The 18,669-nt window shown below is 35.8% G+C and overlaps 1 protein-coding gene across 1 annotated transcript in view; it reads left to right on the forward strand.

Moving 5' to 3' along the window:
- The window catches only part of LOC140158572 (3-hydroxy-3-methylglutaryl-coenzyme A reductase-like), a 34,618-nt gene extending 24,340 nt beyond the window's left edge, over positions 1 to 10,278 (forward strand). Inside the window, exons 8-19 of the mRNA XM_072181709.1 lie at positions 653 to 772; positions 1,196 to 1,338; positions 1,950 to 2,107; positions 2,827 to 3,110; positions 3,892 to 4,083; positions 4,328 to 4,486; positions 5,470 to 5,555; positions 6,152 to 6,329; positions 6,973 to 7,143; positions 8,215 to 8,355; positions 8,979 to 9,137; positions 10,094 to 10,278. Coding sequence (XP_072037810.1) covers positions 653 to 772; positions 1,196 to 1,338; positions 1,950 to 2,107; positions 2,827 to 3,110; positions 3,892 to 4,083; positions 4,328 to 4,486; positions 5,470 to 5,555; positions 6,152 to 6,329; positions 6,973 to 7,143; positions 8,215 to 8,355; positions 8,979 to 9,137; positions 10,094 to 10,252 — 1,950 coding nt within the window. The 3' untranslated portion in view covers positions 10,253 to 10,278. The remainder of the gene's footprint in view (positions 1 to 652; positions 773 to 1,195; positions 1,339 to 1,949; positions 2,108 to 2,826; positions 3,111 to 3,891; positions 4,084 to 4,327; positions 4,487 to 5,469; positions 5,556 to 6,151; positions 6,330 to 6,972; positions 7,144 to 8,214; positions 8,356 to 8,978; positions 9,138 to 10,093) is intronic.
- The last annotated feature ends 8,391 nt before the right edge of the window (positions 10,279 to 18,669 follow it).

Raw genomic sequence — 18,669 nt, forward strand, 5'->3', positions numbered from 1 at the left:
ACATCATTATCATCAACACATCTAAAGTGAAAATCAAGTGTACAATTATTACAAGTTACATAAAGATCATTTTTTAAGATTTTTCTTACACACTCAAAAAAAAAATCATTTTCAGTTTTCTTACAAATTTTGACATTCTTTACAGTTTTTAAAGTTTCAGTTCTTTTTTTACCGGCACTGTTTTTATCTTTTACCTTACAACACTTGTTTGCACACTCATTGTTGTCACATGCTGTGACACTAGTAATATCATCATCATCAACATTTCCCTTGTCTGTACATGTACCATTGGCATAAACATGAGAATTTTCATTTCCCATAGCAGAAGTAAAGATGTTGAAATATAAAACAAAATGTCCAAATAGATGCCAAATTGTGTAAAATCCAACTGTATCACTATTTCTACATTTCCCTATATATTTCAGTGGAATTGTGACAAAATGTGCAAATAAATCCATGGCTGTGTCATCTCCAACAGCAAGTGTGGAACTCAAATTGAATAGCCCATATCAACTGCATTTCCCACTCGGGCTTGTTTTTAAATTCCACTGAAGTCAAAATTTGATTTGTTCCTTAATTAATATATTTAAATTTATAATGCAACAAATGCAAGACTTTCTTAGATAACATGTTTATTTTTTCTTTGGTCTAGTTATCCAATGACAACAAGCGTGGTAGACCAGTATGGCAATTAGGACAGCTTGCTACTGTACTGGAAGAAGAAGAAGACAAAAAACCCAACCCTGTTATACAAAGGGTTAAAGTTATCATGGTAAGAGGCAATTCACTAATACTAAATTTCCTAATTTTTCACCGTTATAAGACATGCGTCGAACAGACGTGGGAAACAATTACACTGATTGGCTGATTAAAAGTCACTGACAACACAGTTGACCCATTGGTAATAGAGCATGTTTCAAGATCATGTGCAATCAATCAGTTTCAAGATCATACATGTTGTCGCTCATACTCACTCATTCCGTCCCAAGTCTTAGGTTAACGAGAACACACTCTTGAAATTCAAGTTTGCTGTAAATCAGCATCTTACAAATAAGCAATGGCCATATTATAATGTGTGCATGGATTTTATTGTATATACCATCTTAATGCATTGTGTTCTCCTTTTGTGCAGAAAAACGCTTCTGCTCAATGACTATAATTCATCTTACTAAATTTTTCATTCTGTTGTTTACAGTCTCTAGGTCTAGTTCTAGTACACGCTCATAGTCACTGGGGAGAGAACAAAGATATACCACACGACAATAATCTAGGTCTACCAGAGCTTAACAGTAGCAAATTAGAACCAGATATACCTCTATGGGTCTTCTATGTATCAAGGTAAGATGGCTGCTACAAGCAAGGTTGACAAGCTTTTGTGGGTGGCTTTTGCAGATGGGGTTCATCTCAACTCTTATCCGGTCTATTCACACACAACCGTAATTTATGACACTTTTTGGTACTCTATATGAGAAAAAGGGAATAATGTAGTGTCTCTCCTGTTCAAGACCAATCAACATTTATCATGTTTATTAGGGTGGTGCAGTTATCGTATGTATTGCAGTTGCATAAGTACCAAGCTGCACCAGACTCAAACCAAAGGTGTAAAAATGGGTACCAGCATAGAGTGCTGGGTAAAAGAGAATTGTTGTATAGAAGGAGTTGTGAATCCCTCACAAGTTTATTTATTTATTTATTTTATTTATAACATTCGGCCAAAGCCAGGCTAATCCCAATAGTGCTCAGAGGCTACTAAATTCAAGGGATGCCATCCGGATATGACGGGACAGGGATAGGGATATGGAAAGGGATATTTAGGGGAGTCTGCCCCAATAGCCAAAGAAAGAGATGGGCATTTGGGCCTGTTATACAAGAATCAATAGTGAGATTGCATTACATAACATGTATCAAAGTTTCGTTGTTTTCAATTGACCTGCTTTATTTTGTTGCAGGTTAACTTCCCTTGGAGTAGAGCAGATCATTACCCTCACCTTAGCAACAGTCCTAGCAACCAAATACATCTTCTTTGATAATATAGACAATGATGATATAGTAAAGAAGAGACGAGTCACAATACAGGATGACAATGATGCCAAAAGACTGGCACAAGGTAGGGAGCACTTTCTCTTTGATTATGTGGATTGATATGTTTGATTACCGAATAGGATGCAACTCTACTAGTCTTATTACAAGACTGCCCTACCCCAACCCTAAACCCTAACCCTCCACTCCGGACTGGGCTCAAGTTTAGCAAGTTGCACAATCGGTAATTGTATCAATTATGTTGGTAAGGACTGTGAAGTTGCATAGAACTTAAAGGTTCAACAGTCCTTACAAGTATATAATTGTGAGTAAAATAGAAACAGTTTGCAAGACATCAGTATGGGCTATTTCAGTTGAAATCCATACCCCCCCCCCATGGAAGACATTAATCTCCCACACAGGAGGTGTAGATTTCAAATGGAGTCACCCATTCAGGGAACCCCATATGAGATTTACACTCCCTGCATTTGAGATTAAGTTGATGTCTTCCATATGGGGTGTATGGATTTTAACTGGAATATCCTAGTAACTATCCCAAGAGATTAGGATAAGAGTTTGGGGTTAGGTTTGGGGTAGAGTTAGGATCAAGAGATTTAGGATTGCACTAGCATTATGGCTGCAATGGTGACTAGAATTCTTTAGTTGCTCCCAAAAGTTTTTGAAAATGACAGTTCATCAGCAACAAACACAATAGCAACAAAAACTAAGCTATTGATAGGAATCCCAAGTGTATGCTTACTCACAGACATACACTGATCATTTATGCTACCATCTCTCCACAAACAGGAGACAATCGATTCCGTCCAATCGAAGAAATAGACACTAGCGACATCAAGGTCTTTGACATAGCAACAGAGGTCTCCAGGTCAACACAGACTGACCCTATGTCAAGACCTTCCACACCAGATAGAATTCCAATCCACTTCACTATTGGCAATCAAGATAGCTCTACAGAAAGTGATGGGGAATCATCTAAGGATGCGCTGGAGGAAGAACCTCGAGGTCCTTATGAGGATGTGACCAGACCAGCAAGACCCGTCTCCGAATGTGCGACAATTCTCAACACTGGGGTAAGTAGTAATAGTGGTTTAATATAGTTATCTTTATAGTTCAAATAGATCTACCTCAGTGTATGTGAGAATGTACATCTATAAAGGTTCTGTTAAGAGCAGACTTGTCTAGATCTAAACTAAGCTGCAGAGTTTTCTCTGAACAATTATGGGGAGCATATGTTTCCCAGTACTATCAGGGATGTAAATCTTAAGGAAATTTCCTGATTTCAGGAAATTTTGCTTGGATCTTCCCTGTACAAAATATAGGGAAATACACATTACATTTTCAGGAAATGTTAAAGCAGTTTCAGGAAATTATGTCAGTGCTTGTTTTCATCCCTGTACTATAGATTGGAACGAGTACACTCATCAGGGCTTCTGACAATCATCTTATTTATAGAAAGAGCTGTCAGTTTGACATAACATTTACTTACCATATTTGTCTGAATAGTATTACAGTGAAAATACACCTGTTCCTCCAAACTTATACTCTGATCAGCTCGTAATAAGCGGGACTCATAACATCATGGATTGATATAGAATAGCATACAAAGACCCTGGCGCAGCACCTACGCGAATTGTGCTTTGCTTATTGTTTGACTGACGCTTTTGTGAATTTACGTAGGTGTAAGTAGGAACTTAATAAACGCGCGCAGTAACAAAAACTGAATAATTCTCGCCTATTTCGAGCTGATCATAGTATGATAAAGTCTCCAATAGATATTGCCTATGTGCTTATTCTTTAAAAACTACACATGATGTTACTCTAATTCCATTTCCCCTTTCTGTTTCTTTTTAGGATATTTCTGGCTTGACAGATGAAGAAGTTATCAACTTAGTAAAAAGTCGTCATATCCCAGCTTACAAGCTGGAAAGTCTACTCCCTACACCAGAGCATGGTGTAGCCATAAGAAGACAAATGCTGGCTAACCAGCTTCATACCACAGGCTGTCTGCAAAGCTTGCCATATCAAGATTATGAATACTCACTGGTAAGTTGTGTGACCAAGAGCTACATGTACCACTGTATTTAAGTGTTATCCATGGTCCTGTGACACATCTGAAGAAATTCTAATCAATGGTATATCCTAGAGTGTAGGTGTAAATAACATTTAGTCAAAACTATAGAATAATCAGTAGCGCCACATGTTGATATGACTTCAACATAATTTAGATGAATGTACAAATTTTTATCCAAATAAGTCATTTCATCTTATTGTTTTTCATTTCATGTAGGTGAGCGGTGCTTGTTGTGAGAACGTCATCGGGTACATGCCTCTACCAGTGGGTGTTGCCGGTCCATTGCTTCTTGATGGTGATGAATACCAGGTTCCCATGGCAACTACAGAAGGATGCCTGGTAGCAAGCACACACAGAGGATGCAAGGCTCTTCATGTGAGTTCTCATGCAATTAAAGTATTTAGTATTCTTAAACAATTGTGAATGTTCCTGCAATCTTATTGGTTCTTACCCGTGTGATATGACACGATATCACACGGGTCAGCGCGTGTGCATCGACGAGATACGCGTACTCGCTATTTGTACCAATCGGAGGCGCATAGCAACAACGGGACTGATCGATTTTAAGCCCTAGGTATAATTCCTTGCAAAATGTAGGATTTAATTTGATTAAAATTTGTAATACTTATGATATTTTTATTTGAATTGAAGTATTTAGAATGAGAATAAAGGTATTGTTTTTAGCTGTCGTGCATCTATCGTCTCATATAACACAGGCGACATCATTATTTTTGGCGTAAAACAACTTGGTTTCGCCTCCTTGTTTTACTTAAAATAATGATGTTCCCCGTGTTATATGAGACGATAGATGCACTCCAGCGGTTAAAAACAATACCTTTATTCTCTAAATAGCGCAGTCATGTTTTTACCATTTCATGACTGCATAAGGAAGAATAGATCAGTAATGCATTCAAATTAAACTATGCCATAGTCGATATTTGATAAATATAAAATATGTTATTAGTCACATGTTAAGCATTTTAACCGCAGTCCAAAGGCAGTAGTCCACTTGGGAAACTAGCAAACTGAGGGAGTATGGTGATTTAAAAAATCAGATGTGAAAAAGTATCAAATGTACACAGATTAATACAAATCGTAGTAATATACATAAATGTAATAGCCAAAGTAAGTACAATGGGCAAGTGGACTATGGAGAAGTCTACATTCAAATGAGTACAAACAAGCACAGTATTGTTCATAATATCAGTCTTTAAAAGATGAACATTGATGTAAAATAAAATATTTAAAAAAAGTCCTTTAGAAAGTTTTCATTTGTGCAGTACACAGTTGTGTAGATGTATTGAATTCCAACATTTGCCATGCTTTCTATGCATTATTCTATTATTCATTGTTTACAGTTATCCGGTGGTGTACAGAGTATTGTAGTTGGTGATGGTATGACACGTGGACCTGTTGTGAGATTACCAAGTGCACAGGATGCCAGGTAAATAACAAGCATGATAAGCACGGTTAGGTTTTCTGTGTGCAGTGGAAGTGGTTGCAGTATTAAGTATCTCCTTGGTTTCCAATGCAGATTTCTAGGCCAATGTGCATGCAGGCAGCACATGATAAAGTTTCCATTTTCTGCCTGGCATAATATATACTTACCACAAGTTAGTGCCTATGTATTAACAAAGGACAAACTCTATTTCAAGAATCACTTGCTGCATACGGAAAACTGACCTCAATACTAATACTATGTCATTGGTCCTATCCTGTGTGCAGTGAACCTTACTGACAGTACATGTGGCTCACAGTCACAGTTGGGGACAAAAATAGTATGTGTTCACTCTTGACAGGTCCAATCTAACGGCGTGAAGGACTGAGCGAGATTTAGAAAAGTAAAGCCGAATAGGGGACTGAGTGGGTTTGGGAACTGTGGGATAGTTTATGTGTAAACATTCACTTTAATCTTGAATGCTGTATACTTGATTTGATTTTGACCAAAAGTGGACTGAGTGAGTTTAGAAAACTACTCTTCAATTATTGTAAGCACATTTAGTAACAATTACTTTTTATTTTTCCTGTTTTGCCTTACAGCCGAGTCAAGTCGTGGTTAGATATCTCAGAAAACTTTGCCAAAATCAAAGATTTATTTGACTCAACAAGTCGATTTGCCCGTCTCAAGAATATCCATATTAGTGTAGCTGGCAGGCACATGTTCCTAAGGTTCCAGGCCATTACTGGGGATGCTATGGGAATGAATATGTTATCTAAGGTAAGCACCATTATAAGATGGCAATTTAATTTCAAATCAAATCCTTTTCTTCAAGTGACTGTCAGAGGGGGACGAAACTGTGTTCACAGATCGGAGTGTCCATCTCTTTTTCAAAGTGATTGGGCCAGACTCTTCCTTGTAATGATGCTGGGGGTGGGGGAGGGTCACTACATCTACACAGTGAGTCTGTTACCTCTTGTGCATTGAATAAAGTTGGTACCCATTTGCACACCTTTGTGGGGAAAGGCAGTAGCAGGGAAACATAAATCATCAAGTGTGTTCAGTTGTATGTTAATCATGGTTGCCAAATTCAGCAGCCTTGAATGTGTGCAATATTAATAACACACTTTCATGTTACATGTCATATTTTATCTTTTCTAAATAGGTGCCGCATGTGGTAATTGCTCATATTCTAACATAATATAACTGCAAAAATATTGAATTTCAGGCTGTTCTGCTTCATGAAATCATTGACTTTTCTGTAAAATTAAAAACAACTAAATCAAGAGAAAATAAAATATTTCAAAAAAACAAATTGGGTGTGATCCTGTTGAGAAGAATGAGTGATGGCAGAATCACCCTTCACTGTCTCACATTATGATGATGTTCAATGACGATAGTTTTCATGTATATGTATTTACAGGGCACAGAAAAAGCTTTGAACAAACTACAAGAGTACTTCCCAACACTAGAGATACTTAGTTTAAGTGGTAACTACTGCACAGACAAAAAACCAGCAGCAATCAATTGGGTAAATGGAAGGGGCAAATCAGTTGTGAGTGAAGCCACCATCCCAGGCCATGTCATTAAACAGGTGAGTTAATTGCAATCAACTGGGTAAATGGAAGGGGCAAATCAGTTGTGAGTGAAGCCACCATCCCAGGCCATGTCATTAAACAGGTGAGTTAATTGCAATCAACTGGGTAAATGGAAGGGGCAAGTCGGTTGTGAGTGAAGCCACCATCCCAGGCCATGTCATTAAACAGGTGAGTTAATTGCAATCAACTGGGTAAATGGAAGGGGCAAGTCGGTTGTGAGTGAAGCCACCATCCCAGGCCATGTCATTAAACAGGTGAGATAGTTGCAATCAATTGGGTAAATGGAAGGGGCAAGTCGGTTGTGAGTGAAGCCACCATCCCAGGCCATGTCATTAAACAGGTGAGATAGTTGCAATCAATTGGGTAAATGGAAGGGGCAAGTCTGTTGTGAGTGAAGCCACCATCCCAGGCCATGTCATTAAGCAGGTGAGTTAATTGCAATCAACTGGGTAAATGGAAGGGGCAAGTCGGTTGTGAGTGAAGCCACCATCCCAGGCCATGTCATTAAACAGGTGAGTTAATTGCAATCAACTGGGTAAATGGAAGGGGCAAGTCGGTTGTGAGTGAAGCCACCATCCCAGGCCATGTCATTAAACAGGTGAGATAGTTGATTGATTAGAATTAGTGAGTGAATTGAGTGATTGATTGATTTGAGTGATTGATTAAATTGAGTGATTGATTGATTAAATTGAGTGATTGATTGATTAAATTGATTGATTGATTGCTTGAGTGAGTTAGTAAGTGACTGATTGATTGTGCAGTTGTTGAATTGTCAAAAAACAATTATTTGATTTGATTGAAATAAATTAATTACTCAATATATGTCTAGGGAGTAGACAGTCAGGAACTTAACATATTTATTCAATCCCAGATATTTGTTGCTTTAAAAAAAAGTCATCAACATTACACCAGATATCGATACCACTAGGGGAAAAGTATATTTCAACCATGAAAAATATTGCTAACATATTGCACCTGATATAAAATACTTGTTAATATTGAGAGATGTTTTGCTTAAAATACCAAGGTAATTAACATTATAACCTCTTTATTCTTGATTATTTTAGGTGCTCAAAACCACTGCAGCAGCTTTAGTAGAATTAAATATCAGCAAAAACTTAGTAGGTTCAGCCATGGCTGGTAGCATAGGGGGATTCAATGCTCATGCCGCCAACATCGTGTCAGCTATATTTCTTGCCACCGGTCAGGTAAGTTGTGTTTTTTTTTAGTTTTAATCTAAACATACCCTTTCTTGGGGTTAAGCGTTATATAGTAAATGATCAGCATAGAGTTGTTAATTTTCAAAAGGCTGATAGTGATACTAGATCCTTCTAAATACAAATGTGCTATTCTATCTTGATCTCAACTTAACTTAACTTAATTCTCTTAACTTAACAAATTGGCTGGTGACGTTTAGGTCTTTTGGGAAAAATAATGTATATCTTCAAAACGAAAGGTCAAAAGTTTCAAATGATAGTCAGCTTTCCCTCCTACACTTCAATACATATCTTAATATTTAAGAAGTTTACTTCAAGGACTGTTAAATGTCAAAATATCACTTTTTAATAATTTGCCATAAAATGTGTATTATATCACAAATTTAAAAAATCAAAATTGTTTGATATGAGAAGGACATTCCTGGTATTCAGAATGCAATTTGGTGTGTTTGATGTGCCCTCATATCCTACTAAAAATACTGTGCAAAGTCACTATCCAATCTGATTATATTTCGAAAGGAACATAGTGTAGATGAGTAAATCAACCATTGCTCATGCCGATATCTTTTGAATCTTATTAATACTTGTCAATATTTTGTTATTACCTTCCACAGGATGCAGCTCAAAATATAGCAAGTTCCAACTGTATCACATTAATGGAGTTAACAGGTCCTGCTGGTGAGGATCTGTATATTAGCTGTACTATGCCATCACTTGAAGTAGGCACGATAGGAGGAGGAACAGTGTTGCCAGCACAAGGTGCTTGTCTTGATGTAAGTATTGCCAACTTTGAGTTGTTGCTGTTAATATGATGTGATAGTGTCATGGAATTGAGCCAAAGTTTTGGCAAATTGAGTTGTTGATATTGGTATGATAAATGTTAGAGAATTGACCAGTGGTCTTGTGTTTTTCAAAGTCTGATAAACTGTTTCATGATGTGATCTTTTTATAAAATTGCTCATTGTCCTCAGGTTTATCAAAAAAAAATCAGCCACTGAGGAATTGTTGAATTTGGCTCTTGATTTAATTGGAAAGAAAATGCCAACCAATTTTTCTTTAACCATTATTGTTTGTGGAACAAGAAAATAGTCATAAATAAATTGACTAATAAATCCCCCAATTGGGCATTTTGAGGTCAAAAGTGGCATGTGAATTCAAACATCATAAGTGACACGTTCTGGTCCATGCAAGCCAAAGGAGGCTTTTTTGAAATTGAGTTAGTAGAATTATTACATTATACAAACATTAGGCTGAAAACACCAAAGATCTAGCATACTTTGTTGTAAGGGCTCATATTGAAATACCCTACCACGTTTTCACACAGAAAGAAGGCAGGATTCCCCTCGCTAAGCGCGCGCCTCAGGAAAGCTCGGTCATAAAGCGGATGGATTATATGCATCAGTGATACACCCTGCCCAGGATTTTAACAGAAGAAGGCTAGCACAGGAAAGCTGCAGGATGGCGCACACCTTCCTGTGTAAGGGAATTTCAATATGAGCCCTAAAGTTTTGCGATCGCTATTTTCTTATGTATTTTCTTGTTTTTTACTCCGTACCTTATTTTCAAATTTGCCGCCTATGCCCTCCATGGACAAGATTGTGTCACATTATTATATTATATCAAACTCCTCAACAGCTAAGTTTTATATGCATGTATGTAGCTTCAAAACATACATAGAATGTGACTAGACTACTTGAATCACACTTTGATACTGAATGTTCCATTACAGATGATGGGTGTCAGAGGTTCTAACATTCACCAACCAGGACAAAATGCAGCCAGACTAGCTCGCATTATATGTGCCACAGTACTAGCTGGGGAATTGTCTCTAATGTCAGCATTGGCTGCTGGGCATTTAGTACGCAGTCACATGAAACACAATAGGTAAGCATTATAATAAAGCATGGGCATACTGTGCAAAATGTCTAGGGCAAAATGCTGCCAGACTAGCCCGCATTATATGTGCCACAGTACTAGCAGGGGAACTGTCTCTAATGTCAGCATTGGCTGCTGGGCATTTAGTACGCAGTCACATGAAACACAATAGGTAAGCATTACAATAACCCTAACACCCCAAGGAGTTTTTGGTGACTCAAAGGGAAAGAAGGAAGGAATAAAGAGAGAAAACAAACAAAGCAGTTGTTTTCTCTTGTCGGAATTCGACCATTTTAGCTAGATGCTCTTTCCCAACTTGTAATTTTGTAGTTGCCCTATGTGCTTAAGTAATATGCCTCCAGTACTATTACATGTTATATACTTCATTAATATATTCTTGTTCATTGATTGGTTAAAAGTGGATCACATGACCAAAAATAGTTTTACCATCAGTACTCCTATCCGTAAATAGTACCTCTAAGCCGTAAATAGTATTTTCAATGTCCCGGATGAGCCATAAATAGTACCTCCAAGCCGTAAATAGTACTTTTGACCATGCCTTCCGGCGTGGCGCATTCGATCTTGACGGAACAGTTCACGCACGCTTGAAACTGCCATAGCGTGAATTCGCGCTGCTGTAATTGGTTAGCCCAATTTTAGCCTGTTCGACTTTTTTGAAGGGCAAAATATAGGTTGTGCTTAAATTGGTCGTGCTGTTCACTCAGGATAGAAGCTGGAGAGTCAAAACGTCAAATAATTTTCTTTTAAAAATTAACCAATAAATGAACAAAGAACATATTAATGAAGTATATAAAACAAATATATACTGCCTTTATTTGAAGTTCTGGTTAAAACTATGGTCCTTCGTTGAGATCAAATAATACTATTTTCATTCGGGGCTGCGCCCCTCAGGAAAATAGTACTATTGATCTCACCTTGGGCCCATAGTTTTAACCAAAACCTCTCATGGCAGTATATATTTGTATAATAGCTCAGTACCATTTCCATGGTAGTGATGTAAGATATGAACATTGTGATATTCGTGAAATGTTGACCATGGGCATAACATTTACCAAAGGCTTGTTTGCAGTCAGATGTATAATTATCCTTGTTACTGTAAGTCATAGAGTTAGAATCTTGTGTGTCTATTATTTAAAAAAATAATTATACATATAGCTGTCTGCACAACTCAGTAATTCAAATTTTAAATCACATTCTTTATTTATTTTTCCATTTCAAACTTACACAGGTCGCAACAGAACATAGCTGGCGGATGTCCGCTCCCAACTATCCACGAGCATAAAAGAAGTAAATCCATGGATGAATTAGCGAGACCACCAACGGATGAATTTGTTAAAGAACCTGGTACCTGTATTGCTGATGCCCCATGAATATTACACCTTGTGTAAATGACATTATTATAGAGGCTGACTGGCTGGGTTGTCTCACTTCTAATTGTGTGTGAATTTCACTCATTTTGTAACAAATAACTGGTGAAAAAAGTTGAAAACTATCATGTATAGAGTGTTCAAAGAAAAGCATATCTGAGAAGTGTGACAGGTGTGTTATGAAATTGATGCAGTGTTTGTGTGTTTTCACCATTGTATATTGAAACTTGTGAGAAACCAAAGGTTTGTACTGTATTGTTGTTCAATGTGTCCAGAACTTGTTGCAAAGTGGAACTATAATTGGACATGAGATGAGAGAGATCTGGAGAGAAGCAGATCATATTCAGGTTTTGTGCTAATGTTTATATATGCTGCACAATTATAATTTTCAACCATATGTGATTTATGGTAAGTCGGTATTTATTTTGTTTGTTGAAAGCAACAGAGAAAAGTTATATTATGTCAAAATAAACATAAAATTTTAATTTTTTGCATAAAATATTCTTGTTTTTGATTCCAAAACTGGCTCACTTACAAAACAAATTGCATTAAATGTACCATTGGATGAGAATCAGGGCTGTATAGTTTTGGCTACTGACACTATCTCATATCCCATAATGCATTGCATTATAACAAGATTGAAACTACATAATTTATGTGCCATGTATAGCAACTTTTTTATTTGGCCACAGCAGACAATAACAATGAAACAATTACAAGTCTTGCGAAAGTATTATGGGCAATTGGCAATTGTAAGACTGATTTTGAAATAATGGACAATGAAGTCCTGACAAGCTACAAACCAAATATCTTGTGTTATTGAATGGAGTGATGTTGAACGGGAGTGACTTGCATTAAAATTTGCAAGCAGTGCTCTCGGATAAGTATTTGCTGTAAATTTGTACATCTTTATTTTTCAGTATCTGTATTATATTGAATTCATGACTTCATGATAATACATCGTCACTGCTACGATAATTGCTTAAATCATTTTTTGTAATTTTGAGAACAAAATATGGACCAAGCATGTATAAAATTACATAATCAGCTTAATTATTTCTGACTATTCCCTTTAATTTGTCTCATTAGCATTTGTTCTTGTGCAAAGATTGGTGAATAAATATGTTTAAATGCATGCTTGGATCATATTTTGTATTTTGTTCTCAAAATTACAAAAAATGACTTGGCAATTATTGTAGCAGGCTGACGACATTGTATTACCTTGAATGACTTTAAGATACAATAATACATTGTATCAGCTTATGTATCTTATATAGTGTGCTCTTGTATTGCCTAAAATAAGCTTATTATTTATATCAGGCTTACACTACATGGTTAAAATAAATGTTAACTTAAGTTCACATGTCCACTGAGACTAGCCAATTACCAATTTAAGCTTGGCTAGCTGTGATCTTTTGGCTTCTTCATCTACTATTCTCTCAGAATAGTTCCAGCTTTCTCTGTGGACACGGCCCTGTAGTAGTATTAATGATAGTATTATTTTGTAAATTAAATCAAATACTGGAACTAAAAATTTGCAACTCACTTTGCTACGTTGCGTCCGAAAGTATCGAAATTCATCAGGCATCTGACTGAAGATGTTGTGACGTCAGATGGCGAGGAATGTCTTCTAACGCCGGGTCCCATGCGTGTGACAACGTCCGATGCTTTCGGATGTAACGTAGCTAAGTGAGTTGCAAATTTTTAGTTCCAGTATTTGATTTAATTTACAAAATAATGTTTTGAACTACTGGATGAATAATCTACACCAAGATATTAATGATAGTACTTGCAAATTCTTATTCCTAAGAATTTTCACAAATTTGTTGGTATCATTTGTGTGATGTGAACATATTCAGAAGGTTGGGCTATTTGAAATCCATACACCTCCTATGGAAGACATGACCTTCATCTTCCACACAGGGAATGTAGATTTCAAATGGAGTCACACATTCAGATTACCCCATTTTAAATTCACACTCCTTAAGTGGAAGATTAAGGTCATGTTTTCCATGGAGGTGCTTGGAATTCAACTGGAACAGACCACTGTCATCCCTGTCCTGTGTAGAAACTATGCAATACAGTATTAATTTTGCCTCTTGGAAACCTGATATAAATAAAAGTGAAATTGAAAAAATTATCAATTTATACTTATTGGACAGAGAAGATACCTTACCCTTCCCAGAATCATTTGCAACATGATACGTCTTCATTTCATCAAATGGCACTCCCCTTACTTTGTACAGGTTCCCTTTTGTATTCACTTTGAGAAATTGTACAGGTTCCCTTTTGTATTCACTTTGAGAATCCATTGGGCAAATTGGGTAGATAGTCAAGAAATAAAAATTTTTGCAAGATCTGGATGTGCTCTGCTCACTGAGGAACCCTTTGTTACTACATTATCTAATCGACCCATGTTGCACTAGATAGCAAATCAGTACAGAAAATTGAAATGGAAGAAATGCATTGTGGGAAGTTTCAGATATCTTCTCTGCCAATTGGATTTAGTTGTACAGAAATAAAATATGCAATATAAATTCCTAATAGCAGAATGAGCATATTAGAAAGAGGAAAGTATCTATTTAAATGATTACATATATTGTAGATATACTGTATAGATATGTATTATGTTGAGAAAGCTGAAAGCAGATATGATATTGAGTAAAATACTTTGTACATTCCTCAAATTTGGAAAGTGTATCACTTTAAAAAGAAAAATGTGTAAATGGAGAAAAAATATTTTTGAGTGTTATTTTAATTTTTTGGTTATTTTTTGTTTTAAGTGATACTTGCATATTGTGAAGGGAAATTTTGAATGCCCTCGGAAGTTCAGAACAGACCCCAATAAAATCTATCCATTGTATAAAAAGAGTTGTCTCAAATGGAAAAAAGTACAGGAGATAATCAGAGGACACCTGTTAGTGTGTTACCTTAAGACAGGATTGCCCCACATGGGCAGTGTGGACTTGTGCTCAAATGTGAAGACTCATGGCCAGAATTTTTTATGATTGACCAGGCATTATCCGGTGTGAATCATAACAAATTCTGCACGGAATTTTGACAAAGTGTGCAAATGTTGTTTTTGTCTAATAACTCAAAAATGGAAAGTCGTATGTGCTTCATCTTGCACACAATTTGGGAGTAGATGATATTCTATTTTCAATCATACTGAAATTGTTGATGAAGAAATTAGTTTATTTAGGGAGTGGTCACTGAAAATATCCCCTATGATAAATTCCAGACATTTTGTAATTAGGGGTTTAAACTGCATTATACCGAGTCAAAGTTATTTTTTGTCTCGTAACTCAAAAACGGAATGTCGTATGAGCTTCATATTATACACGATTTGGGAGCCTTGGAATCGTAGTAGAATTGTTGATAAAAAGTTTGGTTTATTTAAGGAGTGATTACTCGAATTCATGAAAAATTGTGCAATGAAGCTGATGTCCCAAAACATGTCTTAACTGAAAGTTGTGGTATTTGACACTAAGGCTATACATGTATGTTGTGTTATTTTGATACTTGGTATAAAAATATACTAAATAATATTTCACTTTTCTAACTGTCAATGAGTTTTTAAGAAAGACTGAAAATTTGTTTGATATAGGACACTTTTGTTTTTGGTTTATTATTACATTATATTATTACAAGGAGACTAATGTATATTTTATTTAATCTGTACCATTTTTCGTCTTGACGATGCAGTGATGTCAACACATTGAGACAGCTGTTTCATGCGTGCATCTATGCGGCGTGCGTCTGTGTACGCCATTGATTTGAATGAATGCTAGCAATTTGCAGCTGCAAACAGACATCACTGCCTTCACAAGGTAAAAAATGGTGTAGTACCAACCATGCCCTCTGTTATTGTAGGAAACTTAAACATTAAAAAGTTCATGACAAAGTTTGTCATGGCTATATACAAACAAATATTGTATTTTAAGAAAATACAGTACAGTTGGAATTTGTAAAAACAAAATAAATTGCAATTTGTAGAAAAAGAATTTTTTTGCTTGAATTTATTATTCACAATTTAATAAAAATGTGCCTAATTGAAGCAATTTCAAAATTTGACCCCTACATGTTCCCCACTATATCCACCAACTTCAACTTCAAACTTACAGCTATATCAAATTTGACCCTTAAATGACCTTTGACCTCAACATCCTTCTGGGTATTATAAGTCCCCACCCAATGATCATGGTTATACCAAGTGTCAGTTCCCTATAGTAATTAAACTTTTCAAATGGCATCTTTTTATCGAAACTTGACACATGCAGACAGAAATAGTGATCGCATACGTGGCACATTTCTCCTTGGAGGGAGCTACTCTAGATTACTCCCCCCCCCCAAATGAATAATTGATTACATCGGACAGAATTTCTCTGTATAAAATGCATCCAAAAACAAGCATGCATAACGATCAAAGGCTTGTCGCTTATTTGATGCAAAGTAACAAAATGGAACCTGGCAAGTACTGTAAGCAATTATCCAAATACAGTGAGCAAAAAAAAATAATACATATTCTCGAGGTTAAGCTTGCTTCTAACCAATGAAAAAAAAATCATCACAATCCACTATTGTTAAAAACTCAAAAGTTATTTTCCTTTATTTACTTCTAGTTTTCTTTGTCTTTTGTTCAGGAGTTACATTGATGATGCGCATGTCAGACGCTATTTATAGCAGCGCATTATACCAAATATGCAAAAAGTGTAATAAAAACTGATTCTATGAAGGCATAGTCCAAAATAAAAGCCTTGATAATAATTTAGTCCTTAATTAATATGGGGATCAAGTGATGAATATTGTCACACTGGGTAGAAAATGCTACAAATATTTTTCAGTGCTTTTCTTGTGCCAGAGAGGATATTTGGTGGTCTGTTCCCTGAGTAATAATAGTAGAATGTAAATTCCTCTTCTTGAAGGAGCACCAAAGCAAGCTACGTAGACATAAGCCATCACCACAGACAAAGGAGAAAAACATACACATCAGTCACCACCATCCAATTCACACAACAGGTAAAACTACACAAAAGTGCTAGATGGAGATACATATGTTCTTCTAAAACAAAAACTTCATGAGCATGAAAAATTACGATATTGGCTGTTGCCGCTTTACATGATTTAATCAATAATACTCGAGACTCAACAGGAATTATAAGTTCATTACATGATTTTACATGATTTAATCATTCATAGTACTCGACAGACAATTCACTGATTGTTTACACATTACGGAAGTACAGAAACTACAAAGCAATAATGAGATTAAAGAATTTTGCATGAATTATTCATATACAATTAGAGCGTAGAGGCTGCATGAAATCAGGAACCGTGTATGAAGGGACTGGAAATGGATTAGTGATAGCTATTGTTATCAAAGTATCTTTTATAACCTTCGATTACATGAGAGTTGTGCCAAGGGCACGATTTTTGATTTCTTATTATTTACTCATGTTACCCTTCAAAATACCAAAAAAGCATCAAAATATTCCAATATTCTCTCAAGTAATGTAAAATGTCTATCATTTGTCGAACATAATTTCATTGAGAATCATTTACATAGGATTTTGGAGACAAAATTTAGTGGAGATATAGAATGCTAGAACAAACAAATTTACATTTTTTCTGGAATGTGTACACCGTACGCTTTATGTTCCTACTGATTTTGATACTGAAATAATTCTTAAAATAACATTCTTTGAAGATTAATGTTGGCATTTCTAAAGTCTCTCCTCATAGGCAAACATGTAGGCTCATTTTGCAATGTGCAAGACAAGCCCGCACTGTGTTGTAACTGTGCTGGGATTTGTACCAGGGTCTATCGATCAACATATTATGCATGCTTGCTCAACTGAGGATAGTTGTAAACCAGCAACTCGCATGGTACAATGGGTGGAAGCCGTTTCCAGTTCCTTCATACATGGTCCCTGATGAAATCCACAATCAAAAACTGAGCAAACATCACAATACAAAATAAGATATTATCATTATGATTTTGGCAGACGGCCAAATCCGAATTCCGTCTTTTTGTTAAATCCATGTTACTGTTACTCAAGAATTATTTTGAATAAGAGGATAGAGGACCAGCAATCGCATGATCTGTTATTCTTTTTCAAATAATTTATGCATATTATGAATTTATCAAAAAGACAAATTTAGATTCTACCAACTGCCAAATTCATAACGATATGATGTCAAAGACAGGGAAACTGTGAGAATAATATGTCACTTGCCACTGTCATTTTACTTTTATGATTCATACTGATTTTACATGGAAGCATCTGTTACTTATAATGCCCAATTTCTAACAATTTTTTCTTCCAAACCTTTTTTTCACTCCCCCAAATTGCTTAACATATATTTTAAACCAAATGATTGGTATAGACAATTTCAGAATTAGCAATAGGTCATATATGTACATGCACAATTGAAGATTATAATATAATAATTATTCTGTATAAAATGCAATACTTTTCAGCCATATTTTAACAGAGCTATTTCTAGACTTCTAGTTTTGTTTATCCTAAATTTCTTAACTATAAAATGCAACTCTGCTACAATATCAATAGGCATGCATTCTAAATTCACCATGTGTACAGTACACCAGAGTACTTATGAATGGTTGATAAAAAGTTTTCCTGAGATTTATAACAACATTATTATTACTGATCTTGTAACAATAGAGCCATGCACTGCAATACATTGTATTATATGGTCACATTGCAGTACTGTTTAATTAAGAAATAAAGGGTGCAGCATGATCCTTTACACATGAAAATAATGTGTCCGAGGCAGTAAAAACGTAAATATTTAAAACGTTTTTACCGCCGAGGATAATGCTGCACCCTTTATTTCTATTCTATTACCACAAAATAGTGCGATTTAAAGAGAAAATATCACATATTTTGCCCAAATATTTCAAGTTGTTTACCTCAAGGTGGAACGCCTACGTGTAGCCAAAGCGTATGCACATTCCAATAACACAACCTAACATTCCATTCTCCCCTATAAGCATGTATGCACATACAATAACACACCC

The sequence above is a fragment of the Amphiura filiformis genome, chromosome 8, assembly GCF_039555335.1.
Source record: "Amphiura filiformis chromosome 8, Afil_fr2py, whole genome shotgun sequence".
Taxonomy (NCBI): Eukaryota; Metazoa; Echinodermata; class Ophiuroidea; order Amphilepidida; family Amphiuridae; genus Amphiura; species Amphiura filiformis.